Below are 23,212 nucleotides of genomic sequence, written 5' to 3' on the forward strand. Positions count from 1 at the left end.
ACTGAGGTTCAGGTTCAGGTTCAGTAGCTCTTTTTCGGTTGATTCTTCTTTTACAGTTAAGGAGATACTGAAAGAAGGTGGTAGATAAAGGGCTTTCCCTTTTGAGGGCAGTGTGATTTGGGAAGCGTAAGCCCATAATATTCCCAGAAAGATGAGACTGTACAATATAGAACCTGAGACAGGCTGAAATGAATGAATTACCCCGTCGGGTCCCCGAGTATAAACGGGGAGAGGGGGAAGGGAGAAACAAGGCGAGACCGAAGGGAGAAGAGCCGTGCAAGAATTTGTCAATAACTGCTTTTAAAATGGCTCGTGAAATTCAAATTAAAAAAGTCAAAGATTTGTAATGATAGCTAGTGAAACGTGAGTGGTTTCGAGCTGGGAAGGAGTAAAGCTACTTGACCGATTTGATAAAGGCAGCGACCTTCGAAATTATTAGTAAGATTTTAGGGAGAAAGTCGAGAGCGACTTCTCCTTATTAGCTAAATGGGGTCGAGGGCCGGGACTATATACGTACAAATTTTTAACCTAATTTTCACCCAATTTTTTTTTTATCTTAATTAATATTTTTTTAATTTAAAATTGAAGTTAAGAATTTTGTCAAAAGACGACGACTGAGAGAACCGTGGTTCTGGTTCTACTGCTTGCTTCGACCGAAAATGGCGTCTGTTCTGCAACTCCCAATCATCGACCTCTCCTCGCAAGACCGCACCTCTGTTGCTCTCTCAATCCATCAGGTTCGTCGTATGATATCCAAATCAACTCTCTCCATCGTTTTCCCTAACAGATTCTGATATTAATCCGTTTTCTTGGATTGGAAATTACGCACAGGCATGCTTGGATTACGGATTCTTTTACTTGATCAACCATGGCGTCGAAGACGAATTGATCGAGAGAGTGTTTGACGAAAGTAGGAAGTTCTTTTCTCTTCCTATTGAGGAGAAGATGAAACTTGCTCGGAAGGAACATAGGGGATACACCGCTCTTTATGCCGAGAAGCTCGATCCCACCGCCTCGACTGATATAGGTTTTTGTTCTATTTTGATTTGAAATTTATGAATCTCGTCTGTTTATCTTGTGAAATTTGGGAGAAATTTGAACTGTGAGAGCTGTGTAAATGGTAGTTCTGCCTGGCTGTTGCTCCGAGCTTCTGAATGTTGTATGAAATGGTCTAAGAAAACCAATTAGTAAGTAAACTAACTATAAGATTAAGAGATTAGAATAGCTATAACTTCTAGATTGAGACACTTTTGTTAATGTTGTTTATAGATATGATGGCTGTGAAAATGCAACAATCCGGATTATATGAACTCTTTTAAAATTATGATTGTGTAATATTAGATGAGGTGTGCTCAAGCTGACCCAGACACTCGTTGATATTTGAAAAAAAGATTGATTGCATATGGTTTTACAGAAAGGTGAAAAGATGGTATATCCATGGACCATACTAGTCCACATTTTACTGTTTTGTTTGACTGTAAATGACTACTTCCTAGTAGGGAGAGTGGATTGATTTGATAAAAGAACAAAAGTATGAGATCCCACTTTGGTTCGAGGGGGGAACGAGGCATTCCTTTTAAGGGTGTGAAAATCTCTCCTTAGTAGACGCGTTTTAAGAACTTTGAGGGAAAGCTCGAAAGGGAAAGCCCAAAGAGGACAATATCTGCTAGTGGTGGGCTTGGGTTGTTACAAATGGTATCAGATGCGTCAGCGATGACGTTGGGCCCACGAAGGGGTGGATTGTGAGATCCCACATTGGTTCGAGGGGGGTGGATGGTGAGATCCCACGTCGGTTCGAGGGGGGAAGCATTCCTTATAAGGATGTGAAACCCCCCCGATTGTGAGATCCTATATTGGCTCGAGAGGGGAAGCATTCTTTATTAGGGTGTGAAAACCTCCCCAGTAGATGCGTTTTAAAAACCTTGACGGGAAGCCTGAAAGGGAAAGCCCGAAGAGGACAATATCTGCTAGCGGTGCGTTTTGAAAACCTTGAGAGGAAGCCCGAAAGGAAAAGTCCAAAGAGGACAATATCTACTAGCGGTGGGCTTGGGCCTTTACAAAAAAAATGATAATTAAAGTAAGAATCTTAAAAAATATCCAATGCTCATATCATCATTGAACTGTTTTGTTAGATTGTAAATGGTGCAGATTGGAAAAACTAATGCACTTTCTCTACCGTTATTGAATATTTGGTGTTGGAGAAAGTTGTTTATCTTTGTATCTATGATTTTTCTGTGAATAGGGGATGCAAAAGAGAGCTATTATATTGGCCCTTTGGCAGGCAACGAAACTGAAAACGACTTAAATCAGTGGCCTTCAGGAGGTGACCAATTACCCTACTTATGGTAGAAATTTGGAATCGTTGATTATGCATGTTTATGAACTACTACTCTTTCTGGCAAGGAAATGACAGAACTATTGCCTTCTTGGAGAGCTACAATGGAATCCTTCTATAAGCAAGCACTGTAAGTTCAAATGCCTTCAGGTTTAATTTCAATACATCCTGGTACTTATCAGTGCAATAAAATTGGTACTATGTTGTTTTAAAATTCATGTTTTGTTCATTGTACTCGAAAGTATTCTTATCTCGTTTACGCTGGACGGCTAAATGAATTTGGACTGGCTGTAATGTCTTGCTTTCTGTTTGGCTGGTACAGGCGTGTTGGAAGACAAATAATATCTTTACTTGCATTGGCTCTGAATCTGGACGAGAATTTCTTTGAGAAAATTGGTGCCTTCAGTAAACCATCAGATTTTCTTCGGCTTCTACACTATCCAGGTTCAGTGACATACATAACTTTTAATTACTGAAAACTACAGGGGAGAAAAGAAGCATATGTTCGTTTTTTCTTCCCGTCCCCACCCCCAACATTTATGCTGAATTTTGTAAAAGATAAAATTTAAAGATGATGAAGATGAAGATGAAATTTAAAGAAGTAAAGTGGGATGGAATCCCCCAAAATGTGGGAATGGGAATGGTCTATGGAAATGATTTTCAATCTTAGCGAGGATCCCACAAAATTGCAAACCATCTTATAGTTTTTTGATAAAATTTCGAAACAATATGAATAGCAAAGAGGTAGAATGATTCTCCTTCCCTCATTCTCATTTCCTTCTAAGTTAATGATGTACTTTGGTCAGTTAACGACCCAAGCCCACTGCTAACAGATATTGTCTTCTTTGGAGTTTCCCTTTTGAGCTTCCTCTCAAGGTTTTAAAAACACGTCTTCTAGGGAGAGGTTTCCACACCCTTATAAAGAATGTTTCGTTCTCCTTCCCACCCGACGGGGATCTCACAATCCACCCTCCTTTGGGACCCAACGTCCTGGCACTGATTCCCTTCTCCAATTGATGTGGGACCTCCCAATTCAACCCTCTTCGGGGCCCAGCGTCTTTGCTAGCACATCGCCCAGTGTCCGGCTCTGATATCATTTGTAACAGCCCAAGCCCATTGCTAGCAGATATTGTTCTCTTTGGGCTTCCCCTCAAGGTTTTTAAAACATGTCTACTAGGGAGAGGTTTCCACATCCTTATAAAAAATGTTTCGTTCTCCTTCCCAACCTATGTGTGGTCTCACACATTTCGTCTTCAAGTTGAGGGATGCAATCTTGTTGATAATCTGCTCATTATCTTGAACTCAGGTGACTTAAGATCTCTTGATGAAGAAATATTAGGTGCTTCTGCACATTCAGATTGGGGGATGATCACTCTCCTTGTAACCAATGGCATTCCCGGACTTCAGGTATTTCTCCTTAATCAATTGAGATCATACTTTATAGAGAAAATTGTGTGTATTATGCGGTGAAGTTTTGTGTCAAGTTGCCATGGTAACAGATATGCAAGGAAAAGTCTGATCACCCACAAGTTTGGGAAGATGTTGCTCATATAGATAAGTGAGTTCAAAACTCAGAATTGAAAACAATTGAACATTATAAAATGATGCTCCAAACACACCACAAGGGAAGCGTCATGACTCTGGAATTCAATGGATGCAATTCTCTGATATTGCAGGGCATTCATTGTTAATGTTGGGGACTTGATGGAAAGGTGGACGAACTGTCTGTTCCGGTAAGGATCGAGGTTGTACGTTATGATAAATTCTATCATGTGAAAGTAAAAAACTAAATTCCATTGTTGGTTATTTGCTTGTTTTTGTGTTATTTACGATAGGTCGACTCTACATCGAGTGATTCCAGTTGGAGAAGAACGCTACTCGGTAAGGTCTAGCTATTTACTCGTTTGCTTTCTGATACTAGAGCATGAATTCAAAATTTTCTGCCAATAAGCCTATCCAAGAAACTATGATTTGAACCCTATTTCGAGGAAGCTTTTTGTAACGGCCCAATCCCACCGCTAGTAGATATTGTCTTCTTTGGGTTTTCCCTTTCGAGTTTTTCAAAACGCATTTGCTTAGGGAGAGGTTTTCACACCCTTATAAAGAATGTTTCGTTCTTCTTCTCAACGGACGTGGGATTTCACTTTTTGTGTTATTCTTGTCGATGGTGATTTTTTAAAGTTCAAATATCTCTCTCCATTTTGCAGGTTGCTTTCTTCTTACATCCGAGTGACGAATGTGTCGTGGAATGTCTTCCAAGTTGTTGTAGCGAGTCATCTCCCCCGAGGTATTGACATTCCTTACTTTTATAATATTATCCCCAGAATCTCTCCGTTCCCATAGGAATTTGATCCAATAATAATCTTATAGGACTGTTCTACGGAACTAATCATATGAAGTTGTGTTCTAAGAAGAATTACAAAGCTCTTTTTCCAATTTTTTGGCTACTCGAGTCGTTTTACCACTTATGAAGTCACAATTCAACTGAATATAACCTTAAAAACCAAAATTATAAGATCTCACATCAATTGGGAAGAGAAACGAGTGCCAGCAAAGACGCTAGGCCTCGAGAGTAGTAGATTGTGAGATCCCACGTCAGTTGGAGAGGGGAATGAAATATTCTTTATAAGGGTGTGGAAACCTTACTTAGTAGACACATTTTAAAAACCTTGAGGGGAAGCCCGAAAGGGAAAGCCCAAAGATGACCATATTTATTAGCGGTGGGTTAGGGTTGTTGCAAAAATGTTCTTATAAAAAAGCCAAGATCAATCTGGAATGAATTCTAAGGTTGTTTAGTTTGAGCACAATCCTTGGACCATCTCCATGCTTCTCTAACTTTATGCATCTATTGCTAGTTATGAGTTTTATCGGCTGTTTTACGAGTAGAAATACGCTGAAGAACATTGATCAAAATGCATTATCATGATTTAGAGTTAGCAAAAACAAAAGCTAATAGAAAAAAGAATAGAGATATTACTAGTATATGCTTCTACTTTTACTTATACTTATGGATTACTTGCTAGATCGAACCCAAAAACGTCTCGATATTCATGGATTATATGAAACTTTTTCTTATCATGATCTTCGAAACAACTGCAAATTTAATTGCTTAAAGTCTTCAAGATTATTAAATGTGCACGCAGATATCCTCCCATTTCCAGTATGGACTACTTGAAAGAACGGGTGAGGTTGGCTTATAAAGACGGATTTGCTTAGAAAATGTAAGATTCACTCCTCTCTCTTCTATGTTTCTAGATCAAATTTAGATCAAGAAGCTTAAAAAGACGTTCATTTACATCATCACTAATGGATAAAGACCCGATATGTATGATCTATTCACATTATAACGATAACCTTGTCAAAATTTATCTAGTGAATGTGTTATCATGTTACTGCCTTGACAATGACGTTAATGATAGAGATTTAAATTATGAAAATTATTAAAAGTGAGAATTAAGGATCTTTTTTGATTAATTTAATTTTAATCCATTCCAGATCTAAAGAACGTGAGCCGCCACGTGGACGGCCAGATGAGTGGGACCCACGTTATCTATTTTCTTTGCCGTCTGATCATCTCTTGTGGGGCCCATTAATATAGAGATAAAAATTAAAATAAAATAAGAAATGGATACTTTTCATAAAGCGTTTTCAAAAGCTAAGATGTCTGTACCTTTGGATAAGATGGGATAGGTGACTCAATTCATTTTTCCCCCTTTTAAATAATTTAAAATTTATTTTAAATTAAATAAGGCTTCTAACTTAAATAATAATAAGAATAATAAATAAATGATCGAAAACATCGTAGACTTCGTTTTAAAGAAAACTTTATTATTAAAAAAATTCTAGCCCAGATTCGGGCTTCCCTTGTTTGCTAGGGTAAGGTTTCTACATTCTTATAAATGATGTTTTGTTTTCATTCCTAACCAATGTGGGACATCACAACCCGCCCTCCTTCGAGACCCAGTATCCTTGCTGGCACTCGTTCCAATCGATGTGGGACCACCACCAAATCCACCTCTCTTTAGGGTCCAGTGTCCTTACTAGCACACTGCCTCGTGTCTATCCCCTTCAGGGAATAGCGAGAAGGCTGACACATCGTCCGGTATCTGGCTCTGATACCATGTTACGAATCACAAATCTTCATAGTGGTTTGATATTGTCCTCTTTGGGCTTCCCCTAGAGGCTTTAAAATGGGTTTGCTAGGGTAAGGTTTCCACACCCTTGTAAATAGTGTTTTGTTCTCATCCACAACCAATGTGGAACATCACAATCTCGTGTCAAGCCATGCCCTAAATTTAACCATATCAATAGAGTCCTCAAATGTCGAATTGGGATGGACTCTCGTTCATTGGTATGAGTCCTTTTGGAGAAACTCAAAGCAAAACATGAGAGCTCGTAGTTACAAATAAATAATATTCTAGAATAAATATATATTTGATTTAAAATTTTAGTGATCCAAATAAAATAAATTTGAAAATGCAATTGTGAAAAATAATATTTACAATAAATAAAAAAAGTTATTTTTTAATTAAAAGAAGTGAGGATGGTGTGCACAAAAAGTTAAGTCCAACAGAACATGTCCCAACACGTGTCCACTGGGCATATTCCACGTGGCGAAATCCACAAAGATCTCAGATTTGTAGTACCCCAATTTTTGACCTTTTTGACTATTGCCACCGTTGACTAACATCTGATCGTCCACGTGTCCTAGTCAAGTTGTCTATCCATCCCCTCGCTTGACTTGCTCTATTATTTTATCCAATTTAATTACGTAATGGCTTAAAAGTCAGCTTTTTCTTTCACGTGGCAATGGCCTTACCCAATAAGATTGGAATATTACATTATTATAATATTCTTGTGGGACGTGGTCACATTATCTACTCCTCGCTTTCAGATTAAGATTTAGAATCTAGATTTGGCATTTGATGGCCCTGACATTCTCGTGCGACATAGTAAAGTTACCTACACTAACCTACTCCTACTTTCAAATTAGAATTCAAAATTTAGATTTGATACCTGATGCCACCGACATTCTTCTACGACATGGTCACGTTACCTATTCCTTGCTTTCAAATTAGGTTTCAGGATCCGGATTTGGCACTTGATGACCCCGACATTTTTCTAGGACATAGTCACATTACCTACTCCTCACGTTCTGATTAGAATTCAAAATCCAGATTTAGCACCTGGTGGACCCCACATTCTCTTGCAACATGGTCACGTTACCTACTTCTTGCGTTCAAATTAGGATTCAAAATTTGAATTTTGGCACCTGGTGACCCAAACATTCTTCTGCGACATGGTCACGTTACATACTCCTTGTTTCTTAAGAGTGATAGCTATCCCTTAGACCAACACGAGTCCTTCCAATATGCTTTATCTTCACTCACATGCATTCTGAGAAAATTCTTACGAGATCACCCAACATAGAATTGTTTAAGTAAAACACGTTTAACCATGAACTAAGAGAAAGAATCTCTTGATGGAGCTACCAAATACAAAATAAAAACAATTTCAGAGCGGAGGGAGAGTCAGTTGTGTTTGATTTTATTTGATCGACCTATTATATTCCAAAAAGCAAGTTTGCTCTGGTTATCTAGTTCTTGGGCGGCTCTCGATTTTTGAACATGTTGCTTGAAAGCTCGACGAGTTAACAAAGGAAGAAAGCCCGACTCTCGATTTTTGAACATGTTCAAAGAGTTAAAAAAAAAAAAAAAAAAAAAAAAAAAAAAAAAAAAAAAAAAANTTTAGCCTTTAAATTACGTCATAAATAATAAATATTAAATACCGATAGACAGAGATTCCATATTTGAATCGGTGCAACGTTGTATGAAATAATAATAACCGTTGATCAATGAGAACATCAAGTTTGAAAAACAATGAACGGCTGAGATTAAGAAAACACAGTAAGAAATAAATGTCGAAGCAGGGGATTATTTCACATTTATCCAGGGCTGATAAATAGATAGTGTTGGATTCAATCGGTCTTCTCTATTTCTCTCCCACCTGCGAAAGCTGAGGTAGAAAAAAAAAAAAAAAAAAAAAAAAAACATCCAAAAATCAAAATCTCAAAATCTGCTCTGTGAAGAACGAAATCTAACCCTAATTTCTGGTTTTGGATCGGATCATGCAACTCGGATCCTCTGATCTAGTTGAAATTGAGTTCGATTTCTGAAAGCGGCGGCGGAACGATGACGCGGCGGTGCTCGCATTGCAGCCACAATGGGCACAACTCTCGGACTTGTCCGAATCGCGGCGTGAAGCTCTTTGGAGTCCGATTGACTGATGGTTCTATCCGGAAGAGTGCTAGTATGGGGAATCTTAGCCACTATGCCGGATCCGGATCGGGTGCACTGCAAGGCGGGTCGAACAATCCGGCTTCTCCGGGCGAGACTCCCGACCATGGCGTTGCGGCCGACGGCTATGCGTCGGAGGATTTCGTTCCTGGCTCTTCTTCGAGTTGCCGTGAGAGGAAGAAAGGTTTGGGAGTTTACGCTTTAACTTGAATTATTTATTCTGTTCTTGTTTGATTTTTTGAATCTTGGTGATTGCTGGACTTCGCATGCTTATCCTTTTGATTCATGGAATTTTTTGGTGATCGACTACTGTTGCTCTTTCCTCTGTGATCGGTATAAATCTTATGTAGTTATACTTTGGATAAATGGAAGGATTCTTAGTAGAGAATTTGAAAAATGGATGTGTTCTAAGAAAAGTATTGTTTCCTTGTTAGAGGATAAATTTGATTGATAATTGTTTGGTACCTAATTTGTTTTCCTTTTTATGCTTTTGGAAACATTAGCTATTGTGAAATTGCTAAACTCATGTGACACCCTGTTTTAGGAAATGATTTTCAAAAAACACCAATCCATTTATTTCATTTCTTGCAAACATATGTTCTGATCTTTTCTTTTTCCATCGAGTTTCATGTTCATAAACAGAGAGTGGGGTTGAAAATAGAATATCCTATTGATTGGCTTGTTAAACATTGCCTCCTCTCTATCTTAGCCTTCTTCCTTTGTGTATAAGCATCTTCTCTATCTCTAGTTTCTGTTTTTGTCTATATATATCTTGTGAGATCCCACATCGGTTGAGGTGGAGAACGAAACACCCTTTGTAAGGCTGTGGAAACCTCTCCCTAGTAGACGCATTTTAAAAACTTTGAGGGAAAGCCTAAAGAGGACAATATCTGCTAACGGTGGGCTTTGGATCGTTACATATCTATTTTTTTTCCAAAATGGATTCTACAAGACATATTTTCGAAGTTCACTACCTAAAATAGGTTTTTGTGACATTTCTATTCCATGTTAATGAACAAGGCCAGGTTATGTTCTTGCGATTACACCCTAATAGGAATCGAGGGACGTATTTGAATTCAGTGCAATTAACCTTTGATCATTTTGTGAGAATCAATTGATCTTTTATTAGTTTATATGTGTGTTTGGTAATGCACAGGTGTTCCATGGACTGAGGAGGAGCATAGGATGTTTTTAATGGGATTACAGAAACTTGGAAAAGGAGACTGGCGTGGGATAGCACGTAATTATGTTGTATCTAGGACGCCGACACAAGTGGCCAGCCATGCCCAAAAGTATTTCATAAGGCAGACCAATGTCTCAAGACGAAAGAGGCGCTCCAGTTTGTTTGATATCGTCGCTGGCGAAGTTTGTACTCTCCATCCATCCTTTCGTAAATGCATATACTTGTCTAAATTTTCTCCTTCATATAACAAGGATGCCATTACTCTACTAAAACTAAAAAATTCTAGTTGTACAGTTCATCTAGTCTCCAGTTATGGAAATGTCAATAATCTACCACTAACTTTATATATCAGCCCAAGCCCACCACTAGTACATGTTGTCCGCTTTGGGCTTTCCCTTTCGGGCTTCCCCTCAAGGTTTTTAAAATGCGTCTGTCCACACCCTTATAAAGGGTGTTTTGTTCTTCTCTCCAACCGATGTGGTATCTCACAATCCACCTCCCTTCGGGGCCTAGCGTCATCGCTGACACTCGTTTCTTTCTCCAATTAATGTGGGACCCCCATTAAATCCACCCCTTTTGGGGCCTAGCATGCTTGCTGGCACATCGCCTCATGTCCACCCCCTTCGGGGCTCAGCCTTCTTGCTGACACATTGCCTGGTGTCTGGCTCTGATAACATTTGTACCGGCCCAAGATGACCGCTAGATATTGTCCTCTTTGGGGCTTTCCCTTTCGGGCTTCCTCTCAAGGTTCTTAAAACGCGTCTGCTAGGGAGAGGTTTCCACACCCTTGTAAAAAGTATTTCGTTCTCCTTAAAACGTGTCTGCTAGGGAGAGGTTCCCACACCCTTATAAAAAGTATTTCGTTCTCCTCCTCAACCAACGTGGGATCTCACACTTTACCTCATGTCTTAAATGTATGTGATGATAGTATTACAGTCTTCTGCAAATTACCTTGCCTTCTTCCATAGTGAAATCCTTGAATAAAGATGCTAATTGTTTGTTTTATGCATGCATGTCATTTAAGTAATACGATTAACCTTATTATTCTTACTTTTTCTCATAGAAATTACTGATTCCTTTCCCCCCTCCCACATCTTCTTTGCAGCATGTTGAGAATTCAATTGTGCAGCAAGACTTCCTATCTGTTAACAATTCACATGCTGAATCACAAAGCAATAACCCATTGCCTACACCTCCCACTGTGGACGAAGAATGCGAGTCGATGGATTCCACCAACTCAAATGATGGAGAACCAGCACCTGCAGAACCAGAGGATCCCCAATGCTGTTATCCAGTTGTATATCCTGCATATGTTACACCCTTCTTTCCATTTTCCATTCCGTTCTACTCGGGATACAGTGCAGAACCCGCTATTAAGGAGACACACGAGGTTCTTAAGCCAACAGCTGTGCATTCAAAGAGTCCTCTCAATGTTGATGAGCTGGTTGGCATGTCAAAACTCAGTCTGGGAGAATCAATTGGTCATGCAGGCCCCTCATCTCTTTCACTGAAACTACTCGAAGGGTCGTCTCGACGGTCTGCTTTCCATGCAAATCCAGCTTCTGGCAGTGAAAACATGAGTTCTGGTGGCAGTCCAATCCCTGCTGTTTAATGGATCGCATACTTCTGAACTTCAGATTGTAGGTTATAATTACAGGGTATTGTCAATATACAACAAAATAATGTGCAGTCTGGTTTGGATTTATTAATATTTTCATGTTAGGTCAGTCTTTTTCCCCTGTCCCGTCCTGCTCGGTCTCTCCTGTGTTAACTAACTCGGTTGTAACTTGTAGGCTCTAGCATCTTCTGTTAGAAATCGTTCATTCCAACTTAAAGATTGTATGTTGTTTATCTTCAGTTTCTGGACTTGATGCTTATTTATATAGTTTCTGATATTCTAATTCATGCAGGAAGACGTTTCGATTATGCATTGCAATATTTATCGAGAGAGGTGTTCGAAACGAATTCCGTCTCCTTGAACTTATCTGTGAGTTTTCTTCATAATTCTAAAAGGAGTGTCTGGGCTGAAAATTTGACGAAGTGCAGGTATGTTTCATGTGTAATCAATCCTGTTTGTTAGGAGATTGCATCACTTCATAGTTATGAATATGCATGCAAGGGTCATTCATAATTGGAAGAACGCTGAATGAATGTTTGCTTGTTTGTTAGGTCATTGTCTATATTTTCTTTTGAACTATGTTTAGAAAATTTTCAATGCTTGTTTCAAGCTTTGAGACGTGTTTTCTTCGGAAGGGCGGGTAACCATTTCTTAGGGAGAGGTTTTAACTTGTTACATATTGTCGTCAGCCTTACGGTTTTAAAACGCATCTATTAGGGAGAAGTTTTCACATTCTTATAAGAATGCTTCATTCCCATCTTCAACTTACGGTTTTAAAACGCATCTATTAGGGAGAAGTTTTCACATTCTTATAAGAATGCTTCATTCCCATCTTCAACAGATGTGAGATCTCACAATCCACCTCTCTTGGGGCCTAACGTTCTCGTTTGCACATCGTTTGATGTTTTGCCTTGGTACCATTTGTAATAGGTAAGGGCCCAACGTCCTCATTTGCACATCGTTTGGTGTTGGGCCTTGGTACCATTTGTAATAGGCCAAACCCATTGCAATAGATATTGTCCACTTTCGCCTGTTATCGCTTTCAATCTCACGATTTTAGAACGTGTCTACTAGGCAGATCTCCACACCCTTACCAGAAATGTTTCATCTCCCTCTCACATCTAACAATCCACCCCCTCTCCGTTCTAGAAAACTACTTTTAATTATGACATCAATTATAAACCAATTTCAAATTAAAATTTTAGATTTAATTTTATTTAATTATATTGGATTTGGGCCTTTCCCATTTTTTAAAAATATTTTGCCATGAATCATAGTAGCATCCACTAATGAGATCAAACAAAATTGAGGCATACCCAACAAACCCATCAAAATTTTCTAAAAAAGTTTTATAGTTTTAGTACTTTATTTTAGAAGTATCTTTATACTCTTTAAGAATGGAGCGGAACTTTACTCGTCATAGAGCCATGATAATTGATGGATAATTGCCACTATACTTGTTATGATATTACGTGTCATTCACGTTCATGTATGAGGTCTCGTAACTGACTTTCCAGAGAACATAACAGATGCATTCACGAATATGATCACAATCATCACGTAATACAACATGCATTACATATCATACAATATAATTCATACATATCTAATCTAGCCTTAAAGACATCCCTTAAGAATGCTAAAGATCCATAAAATTGTTTGGATTCAACATAACATTTGTCATAGAATTGTGATCGATCCATCCAAAACTAGTTCAAATCTGCCAATAGAAAGATTCCTCTAAAGGGAGGCCGATATGAATCTTGCTATGCTATTCTCGACCAAAGAAAAGCTTTAAAATGAAGTTGCATTCAAATATAGTTAAGCTTCATTTACGATAAACTAAAAATAAAGTCAAGTGAAGTTGCATTTAACGAAGCAACTCAAACTTCATTAAAGTCAAGTCAATTACCTATAAAAGAAACTGTTGTTTACTGTTTCAAGCGGCGCTTCATTTATATACGGGTGACGACAAGGACTTTTAGGGCTAACTAAGGGACTTCAATCTCGAATTAGGCTCAATTTGATGTAATTAAAGTTGTATACGTTTTATTCATGTTCTTAGGTACGTTGGAGTTAGTGGTTGTTATGACATTTATATGCTCGGTGTTGCACCCTTAAATTCTCAATAGGTTACAATTAGGATTGATTTCGAGGCCATCTAATTCCTTTGTAGCGGAAAAATTCGAAAATGTAATAAAAAGAACATTTTTTTTTTAAAATTGTATGTAGTCTAGGCTGCACGCTTAGAATCATTTAAACTTGACTCGTTCAATTTTACTCATGAAGTGATTCGAATCTCAAACAAATTTTCTTGCCTTGAGATATTTGATGAACAAGGTAATCTTATTCTTAGATCCTTTGAGTTGATTTTCAAATTCACATAATGAGACGTTAATTTTTATGATTCAAGGGTTCTAAATTTCTCAAAAGCTTGGATCTTTAGGGCGAGAATTAGGGTTGCGTTATCATAGTCTGCAAGTGTAACAGCTCAAAAGTCCACCGCTAGCAGATATCGTCCTCTTTGGGCTTTCCCTCAAGGTTATTAAAACGCGTCTTCTAGGGAGAGGTTTCCACACCCTTATAAAGGGTATCTTGTTTTTCTCCCTAATTGACGTGGAATCTCACAATCGATGTGGAACCCCCCAAATCCACCCCCTTTGGGGTCCAACGTCCTTGCTGGCAAGACGCCTCGTGTTCATCCTCCTTCAGGGCTCAACCTTTTCGCTCGCACATCACCCACTGTTTAGCTCTGGTACCATTTGTAACATTCTAAGTCCACCGCTTGTAGATATTTCTCTCTTTGAGTTTTCCCTTTCGAGCTTTCCCCCAAGGTTTTTAAAACGCGTCTTCTAGGGAGAGGTTTCCACACCATTACGAATGATATTTTGTTTTTCTCCCTAATCGATGTAGGATCTCACAATTCACCCATTCGAGGCCCAGCGTCCTCATTGGTAGTCGTTCCCTTCTCCAATCGATGTGGGACCCCCCAAATCCACCATCTTTAGGGTCTAGCGTCCTTGCTAGCACAACGCCTCGTGTTCACCCTCCTTCAGGGCTCAACCTTCTGGTTGGCACATCACCCAGTGTCTAGCTCTAGTACCATTTGTAACCGTCCAAGTCCACCGTTTGCAGATATTGCCCTCTTTGAGCTTTCCCTTTCGGACTTTCCCTCAAGGATTTTAAAACGCGTCTTCTAGGGAGAGGCTTCCACACCCTTATAAAGGGTTATATTGTTCTTCTCCCCGTGGGATCTCACAAGTCATAAAAAAAGTCGATATCCGTAGATTATATTTATATACGTGAGATCCCATATCGATTCAAGAGGGAAACGAAACATTCTTTATAAGGTTGTAGAAACCTCTCCCTAACGGACACGTTTTAAAACTAACTATATGTAACGATCAAAAGCAGAGAATATCTACTAACAGTGAGCTTAGACTGTTACAATATAAACGTCCAAATCCCGGTAGATTTTCATAAATACGATGGAGGTGTGATTGATAAATAAGAGGAAATTAATTTTCATAGTTAGGGCTCCACATTTTTAATGACAAAGCCCCTATCATCCATTATTTTTCAATATCAACCCAATAAGATCATCTTGTGACTTGACCATGTAGGGCACCCTTAATGACTTATAACTTTGTTTTTAAAGGTTATTTATGATCTTGGTACCCGAACTTTTTAGACGTTTCGATTTGGCCCTTAAAACTTTAATATAATTAATTTGATTTTGATCGTTAAATCTTTAAATCATTTTCGATTCGATTCTTTTGACTTTATAGAGCTAATCCCTACCCTAGCTATACTAAAAGTAATAATTTGGATATGACATAGGGATATGGATAGCTCAATAATATTATAATATCTTATCTCGATCATGACTACTTAGAATAAATGATTCAATAGAGATTAAAAGTAACAATTTATTAGTGAATCTGAGACATTTGTACTAATGATTATAGGTCGAGGGTTTGAATTAGAGATGTCCACTTTACCTGTAGTGAATTAGAGATGTCTAGACGGGAATTAGAGTGGAAGTGGGGAGCATTTTTTCTCGATTAGATAAATGGGGCTGGGGACGTATTATATTCCCTGTCTACGTCCTCGCTCCGATCCCCTTAAAAATAAGTAGAGAATTTCACGGGAATGGAAAATGAAATAGATAGCAAGGATGAGGACGGGAAAAACTTCCTTGTCCTCGTCCCGTGGACATCTTTAGTTTGAACACTCATTTATATGCGATAATTTTTTTAAAAAATGTTATTTATCGAACTTGATGGGCTAAAATTTAAGATTTTTGAAGTTAAAAGGTAAAAATAGGAAGCAGATGAAAATCTCGGGTTGCCACATTATGAGAGTCAAGATTGATGACCATTGCAAACCATCAATTGTATAAGATTTGAAATTCGCGTTTGGCATCGGATGGTTCCAGCATTCTCTGTATGACACCCGAGTACAAGACAGGTACACGAATGAACCAATGCCACATTCAAATGAGAGCAATCCTGAGGATAAAACAACTACGAACGACTTAAAAGAACTAAAAGTTACTATCTATACCACAAGGTGCACCTTCTTTTTTTATAACTCAATCATAACGACTCCAAAGTTAAGTATGTTTTGTTTGAAGCAATTCTATATTAGGCGACCTGCTAAATTTTATCGAGGAAGCATGCGAGTGAGGACATAACATGATGAAAGAACTCGTGTTAGCCTACGGGAATAATTTTCACTACTAGAATCGAGGAGTAAGTAATGTGGCCTTATCACAGGAAAATATCGGAACGATCAGGTGCCAAATTCGGATTTTGAACCATAATCTAAATCCTGGGTATGGATCGTTACACCCTACATCCCTTGGGACATGACCACGTTAAGTCTTACTTTATCCTTACTCACATACTTCCTATAAAGCTTAATTTGGAGTTTTTATGATTGAGCCACTGAAAAGTAAGGTGGGTTTTGTTCGTAAGCAATTTTTTATTTTTTTATTTTTAATTTGGAGTTCTTATGATCGTCTCTTCCATTAGAAGACATTTTGTCGGTAAGCAACGTTTTTATTTTATTTTTAAATTGAGACCATATAACATTAATTATTATTAAAAATGTTGTACTTTTATTAATATAATATAAATATATAATAATTTCTTTATTATTATTATTTTTTTTCATAAAGAAGATATAAACCATGTGGCCAAGAATGAGCCAACCTAAATATATAATATGTTGTTGACGCTCGTAATTGTTGGATATTCAGGTGACATACCAATACGATTGAATCTACATTAAAAAAGTCAATCCCTCCTTTACGACATCAAAAATATCGGGTCAAACTTCTAACAGCTTGTTCGATATGATCGACCTAGCTACGGGTGCTACGAACGCTCAACTGCGTTAGCTGTGAATACCCTTTAATGTAATTTTAGAAAAATGAAAATTTGTTTAATAAAATGTGATTATAAAGCTTTGTTGACTTTATTTATTTTAATGTTTTAATAAACACCACATTTTATTATTTAAAAGTATTTGTGAAAAATTGAGGTAATTTCTCTTTAATTATAAGATTTAAATAAAAGATATGATAATATATAGTACAAAGATTCTCAACTAAGCATATGAACAAACAATATTTGGACAACCAATATGGTTTTTAATTAATGGCTTTTTGTGTGGACCAAAGTGATTTATCTTTGGGCAATCATTATGCTACACCATAATTTCTAGGTAATAACAAGATAATAAAACCAAATAAACAATTAAATTAGGGTTTGATGAGAAATTGAGTTTTAAAACGCGTCTATTCGGGAGAGGTTTCCACGTAAGAAATGCTTCACTTCCCCCTCCAACCGACGTAGGATCTCACAATCCACCCTCTTGGGGGTCCAGCATCCTTGCTGACAGACCATTTGGTGTCTAGGTCTGATACTATTAGTAAAAGTTTAAGCCCATCGCTGGCTGATATTATCCGCTTTGGCCCGTTACATATCACCATTAGTCTCACGGTTTTAAAACGCGCCTCTACTAGGGAGAAGTTTTCACATACTTATAAGGAATGTTTTGTTCCCCTCTCCAACTGATGTCAGATCTCACAATCCACCCCTTGGGGGCCAGCGTCTTTGCTGGCATACCGTTTGGTGTTTGTCTCTGATATCATTTGTAAAAGCCCAAGTCCACCGCTAGCAGATATTGTCCGTTTTGGCCTGTTATGTATCGTCGTCACTTTCACGATTTTAAAAAAACATGTGTACTAGGGAGAAGTTTTCACACACTTATAAGGAATGTTTTGTTCTCCTCTCCAACTGATGTCAGATCTCACAATCCACCCCTTGGGGGCCCGCGTCCTTGCTGACATACCGTCTGGTGTTTGTCTATGATATCATTTGTAAAAGTACAAGTCCACCGCTAGCAGATATTGTCCGTTTTGGCCGGTTACGTATCGTCGTCACCCTCACGATTTAAAAAAAACGCGTGTACTAGGGAGAAGTTTTCACACACTTATAAGGAATGTTTTGTTCTCCTCTCCAACTGATGTCAGATCTCACAATCCACCCCTTGGGGGCCAACATCTTTGCTGGCAAACCGTTTGGTGTTTGTCTCTGATATCATTTGTAAAAGCCCAAGTCCACCGCTAGTAGATATTGTTCGTTTTGGGCCGTTACGTATCGTCGTCAGTCTCACGATTTTAAAACGCTTCTACTAGGGAGATGTTTCTATACACTTATAAGAAATGATTTGTTTCACTCTCCAACAGATGCGGTATCTCATAATCCACCTCCCTTGGGGGGCCTAGCATCCTTGCTGTCATAGCGTCCGGTGTCTAGCTTTGATACCATTTGTAAAAGCACAAGCCCACTACTAGTGTATATTTTTAGTTTTAGCTTGTTACGTATCGCCTTCAGCCTCACGACTTTAAAACTGCCTACTAGGAAGAGGTTTCCACACATTTATAAGGAATGTTTCGTTCTTCTCTCCAATCGATGTGGGATCTCTTTCGAAATCATTATCAAACAAGTCATACAATTCCGTTCGAAATTAGGGTTTGTACTACCCTATGATATTATTGCTCGAAAAGTGGGGCATGAACATGAAGAACACTTCACTCTTGGAAGAACTCTCCTTATAGAAACCATTTCATGAATTGTTCTTGCATCTTCATTAATGATGTAATTGAGCATTTTGGTGGTTGAAGTATGTGAAATGTTTCCTTTGTCCATTTCATCCATTTTTCATGGCATTCAAACAAGAATGTCAAATAGTATTTAGGGTTAAATTATTTACAATATGATATCGATATCTACAATATGATATCTACGAACACTTGACCCTACTCATGGATACCTTATTTGTATACATACCATGTGCCATTGCGTCGATAACATACCAACAAAATATAATATTGTCTTCGGTTTTTATAGTTCGTCTAATCTGTATTTTGTAATCTAGTGATGTTCTTCATTTCCTCATGTCAACGATAAAGAAAAGAAAAGAAGCTTATAAAATAGAATGATTATTACTAAACGAAATGTTTCTATGATAACTTTTGTTTCTTGTTCAACGATTAAGATCAGATATCAATTAGAACTATTGATATTTGTGATAGTAATTTGTGTGTTATTCACTAAGCTATGCTCAAATTGATGTTACCTTAATAACTATGAACAAAAATTTATCCATTAGAACTCGAGTTTTGTTCAAAATTTACATGCACAATGATTAATTTGTACTATAAACGAGCTAAAATTTATACAAAACTTAATATTATTATTGAAATTAGCAAGTTTATAGAGATTTTTGTGTAAACTAGTTTAAATCGAACGAAAAGGAGAAGTTGTAACACTTATCTATATCTCGAGAATTTTAAGAATAAAAAATTTAACTAAATTAAGATCGTTCTATTAGGAATGTAACAGCCGAAACTCACCGTTAATAGAGCTTTAGCCCATTATGTATCGTCGTCAGCCTCACGGTTTTAAAACGCATCCACCAGGGATAGGTTTCCACACCCTTATCAAGAATTCTTCGTTTCCCTCTCCAACTGACGTGGGATCTCACAATCCACCCCTTTGAGGGCCCAACGTCCTCGTTAGCACACCGCCTAAGCTCACCACTAATAGATATGATCTGTTTTAGCTCGTTACGTATCGTCATCAGCCTCACAATTTTAAAACGCATCTACTAGAGAGAGGTTTCCACATGCTTATCAGAAATATTTCGTTTCTCTCTCCAACCGACGTGAGATCTCACAAGGAAAAACTAACATGATATTTCTTGTGAACCCGAACATAGCTTAGCTGATTTGACAATATTACCCTCCAAAAGATCGATAGTCCGATTCCTACCTATCGAGCTCGAAAGAAAGAGATTAAAATAATATCCCAACTCTCATGTTGTCTCAATAATATCAAATACTTTTTCCATTTGTCTTATCTACCATCTCAACTACATGTGGCAAAGTTCCCAAACATGAGGAGCCATCAAATGACATACATCTCAAGGCAAACCTCCATGGCCCCATCATCATCCCACCTCAATTCTCCCCCACACCCTTAAAATATTTAATAATAAATAAATAATAATAATAATAATAATAATAATTAAAGTGAATTTTATAGGAATAAAAAGTAGAGGAAAAAAAAAATAAAAATTTTAAATTAGCCAATAGAAATTTGCCAACAATTGTCTTTTTCCTTTAATTTTTTTAATTGTGACCCACTAACCCTTTTTATTGCTCAACTTTTGCACATGAAAAATGGATAGGTGTCTTACTTATTTGAATAAGACAACAAAATAAAATATTATTAACTAATAAAATTATTACGTCATTTAATAATATATTTTATTTTAAATCGTAACCGTCCAAACTCACCGTTAGCAGATATCATTCCCTTTGACTCGTTATATATCTTCACGGTTTTTCACACCCTTATAAGAAATATTTCCTACAATCCACGCCCTTGGGGGCTCAATATTCTCATTGGCACACCGCCCGGTATCTAGCTCTGATACCATTTGTAACGACCCAAACCCATCGCTAGCAAATATTGTCCGCTTTGGTCCGTTATGTATTGCTGTCAGCCTCACGTTTTTTTAATGTGTATGTTAGGAAGACGTTTCTATACCCTTATAAGGAATATTTCGTTCACTTCTCCAACCGATATGGGATCTCACATAAATATTAAATAAATTTTATAAAATATTAGTGGCTCGAAGGATAATCTCTACCACAATCTTATTCGAAAATTTTATATTGTCCGTGTTTACTTTTAGACACGTAGAAGAAATTATAAATAATCAGGTTCCACCTATAATTAAAACAACAAAAATAACGGGTATATATATATATATATTTATTTATTTATTTATTTATTTTTAAAAGAAACAAGGTTGGAATTGAGAAATTAAATTTATAATGGATTGCATCTCAATTAGTTAATTATGTTGTCACTAAATAGTAAAAGGCTTTATTGACTTATAAAAAAAATATTATTTTCCATTAAAAAATTATTTATTAATAAAGTAAAATTAAAGTAGGTCCACGTATTTATATGTAAAATATATGTCCAATAAAAATGAAACACATCAATAAAATAATAAATAAATATAAAAACAAAAAACTTCTCAATATTGGTCCAAGAGGTTTGACTTTTTTATTTTTTATTTTTAAGAAAAATTTAAAACGACTGAAAGTCACTCCTAAGAAGCTGGAAATGTCGTGTTGGTATGTGGAGACAGTTTTTACTAAGAAGTGAGAAGTAGGTAACATGACTGTGTATCGCAGAGGATGCAAGGAAATGTCGGGACCATCAGGTGTCGAATTTGGATTCTGAATCCTAATCCAAAATGGACATTGACTTTGTAAATGCTTCACTGGAAATAAAATAAAATGGACATTGACTCTGATATCACTTTGTAATGTCCCATATCGTATACATGTCGAGAGTGAGCTTATAGTTGTTAGGGCACGTCCCTAGTAAAATCACATCTTATCGTTGGGGCACAACCCTAGTAGAATTTGATACATATAGGGAACAATCCTATATGTACGTGCATATAGTGTAGGACATCACCCTAATAGAATCATAAAAGAAGTGACCTTTCAATTGTTAGAGCACGACACACGTAGAATTACATCATATATATGTAAGGACTGACCTTACAACCATTAGGACACGAACCTATGTAAGGAGTGACCTTGCAGGGCACAAATAGAATCATTGTATTTCCTCTTCGTGCAAAATCTATGGTCAATACCTCAGTTCATCTAATTTATAATATTGCTAACCGTTATAAACAGATTAAGTCATTGAGTCAGAGTGATTGCATATGGGTCCATATCATGTAGGGTACGACCCTCTAGCTATCAACTTAACTTTGGTATGTATATGGACGTTGTCCGTCTAGATAGGTTGTTAACATCTCTCTAATAATCTCCGGCCTCAAGCTTACCAACTACTTATACTCATGGTGACTTGTGCTCTTAGAATAGACAATTCACTTTTAAGAAATAGTTCGTGACCCATCAACAATTCTCGTACACAATGTCTTAACCAAACGACACAAACAGACTTGAGACATTTTGTTCTTACATACAATTGATTTTCGCTAGAAATCACGCACTACAACTCGTCCACGTTTTGCAAGATGAGCTATTTGGTTTGACCAGTTTGACCAGATGATCTGTATAATTTAGGTTGCATGCTTAGAATTATTCAAGCATGATAATATCAATTTTGCTTGTGGAATGATTTGAATCTCAACCAAGTTTTCTTATTTTGAGATATTTGATCATCTACGTAATCCGGATCTTACGTTCTCTTCAAGTGATTCATTAGCACTTTGAAGTTCTCGAATATTTAACTTGATTCGGGGGTTTTAGCAATTGTGATCTCAGGGTTTGCATATCCATGAACGTTTACGAGAGTTCTTAGATCTAATTGACTAGGGTTACCATATAATAAATTACTCGAACTACGAGAATTCAAATAAAGAATAGACATATACCTTTCAATATTCAAAACTATAGATTGAGTCACAAATTTGATCCCTAATCCCTTAGAACTAAGTCTATTTAATTATTTATCTTTTTTAATTTAATTATTTGTGATGTCCCACGTTGATTGGGGAGGAGAACAAACTACCATTTATAAGGTAGCAGACGCGTTTTAAAGCCTTGAGTGGAAGCCCAAAAGGGAAAGCCCAAAGAGGACAATATCTGCTAGCGGTGGATTTGGGTCGTTACATTATTACTGTGTGATACCTGAGTACAAGATGTAGTTTCCTTTCCGATGGATCGCCTGGTATCTTGAATGAAACCTCTTTGCTTGTGAGGGCAGGAATGAAAACGTCAGAAAGAGAGCGTGGCGAAAGAATTGAGAAAGCTTATACTCAAAGTGGACAATATCATACTGTGGAGAGTCCTAACAGTATAAAGAATTGAGAAAGATTATACTCAAAGTGGACAATAACATAGTGTCCAGAGTCCCAACAGTATTTATTAAACTTTTTTTAAAAATAAAAAATTGTACTTTTTATAAAAGTTTAAAGGTATTGACGAAATTTTTAAAGACTTTAAAATATATTTTAAATATTTTTTTTAGAGCTAAAAAGTATTCTTTAAATAAAGTGAAAAGTTTAGTAAATATTTTTATTAATTTAGTCGAAATTCGAATTAGTATATATATATATATACTAACTCCATTCAGTATTTACCAAAAAAAAAAATATTTTGACACATAAAAGAAAATAAAAAATGAAAAATAAAAAATAAAAAATAA

At 37.0% G+C, this 23,212-nt stretch overlaps 2 protein-coding genes across 3 annotated transcripts; both read left to right on the forward strand.

Annotated features, from left to right (window-relative positions):
• The first annotated feature begins 438 nt into the window (after positions 1–438).
• On the forward strand, positions 439–6,014 carry LOC111810109 (2-oxoglutarate-Fe(II) type oxidoreductase-like). 2 transcript variants are annotated; one of them, XM_023696686.1, is made up of 12 exons: positions 439–737; positions 832–1,027; positions 2,243–2,323; positions 2,414–2,465; positions 2,658–2,779; positions 3,642–3,742; positions 3,835–3,893; positions 4,012–4,068; positions 4,171–4,216; positions 4,543–4,622; positions 5,479–5,556; positions 5,831–6,014. In XM_023696686.1, the coding sequence occupies exons 1-11, from the start codon at positions 660–662 to the stop codon at positions 5,549–5,551; spliced, it is 945 nt and encodes a 314-aa protein (XP_023552454.1). In that variant the 5' UTR covers positions 439–659; the 3' UTR covers positions 5,552–5,556; positions 5,831–6,014. The 2 variants fall into 2 exon arrangements, with proteins under 2 accessions (XP_023552454.1, XP_023552453.1); XM_023696685.1 differs by lacking the exon at positions 5,831–6,014 and having other exon boundaries at positions 5,479–5,727.
• Positions 6,015–8,348: 2,334 nt separating this feature from the next.
• Positions 8,349–11,735, forward strand: LOC111810108 (transcription factor MYBS3). Its single transcript, XM_023696684.1, has 3 exons — positions 8,349–8,815; positions 9,788–9,996; positions 10,920–11,735. The coding sequence occupies exons 1-3, from the start codon at positions 8,527–8,529 to the stop codon at positions 11,424–11,426; spliced, it is 1,005 nt and encodes a 334-aa protein (XP_023552452.1). The 5' UTR covers positions 8,349–8,526; the 3' UTR covers positions 11,427–11,735.
• Positions 11,736–23,212: the final 11,477 nt, after the last annotated feature.

The sequence above is a fragment of the Cucurbita pepo genome, chromosome LG14 (genome assembly GCF_002806865.2).
Source record: "Cucurbita pepo subsp. pepo cultivar mu-cu-16 chromosome LG14, ASM280686v2, whole genome shotgun sequence".
Classification (NCBI taxonomy): Eukaryota; Viridiplantae; Streptophyta; class Magnoliopsida; order Cucurbitales; family Cucurbitaceae; genus Cucurbita; species Cucurbita pepo.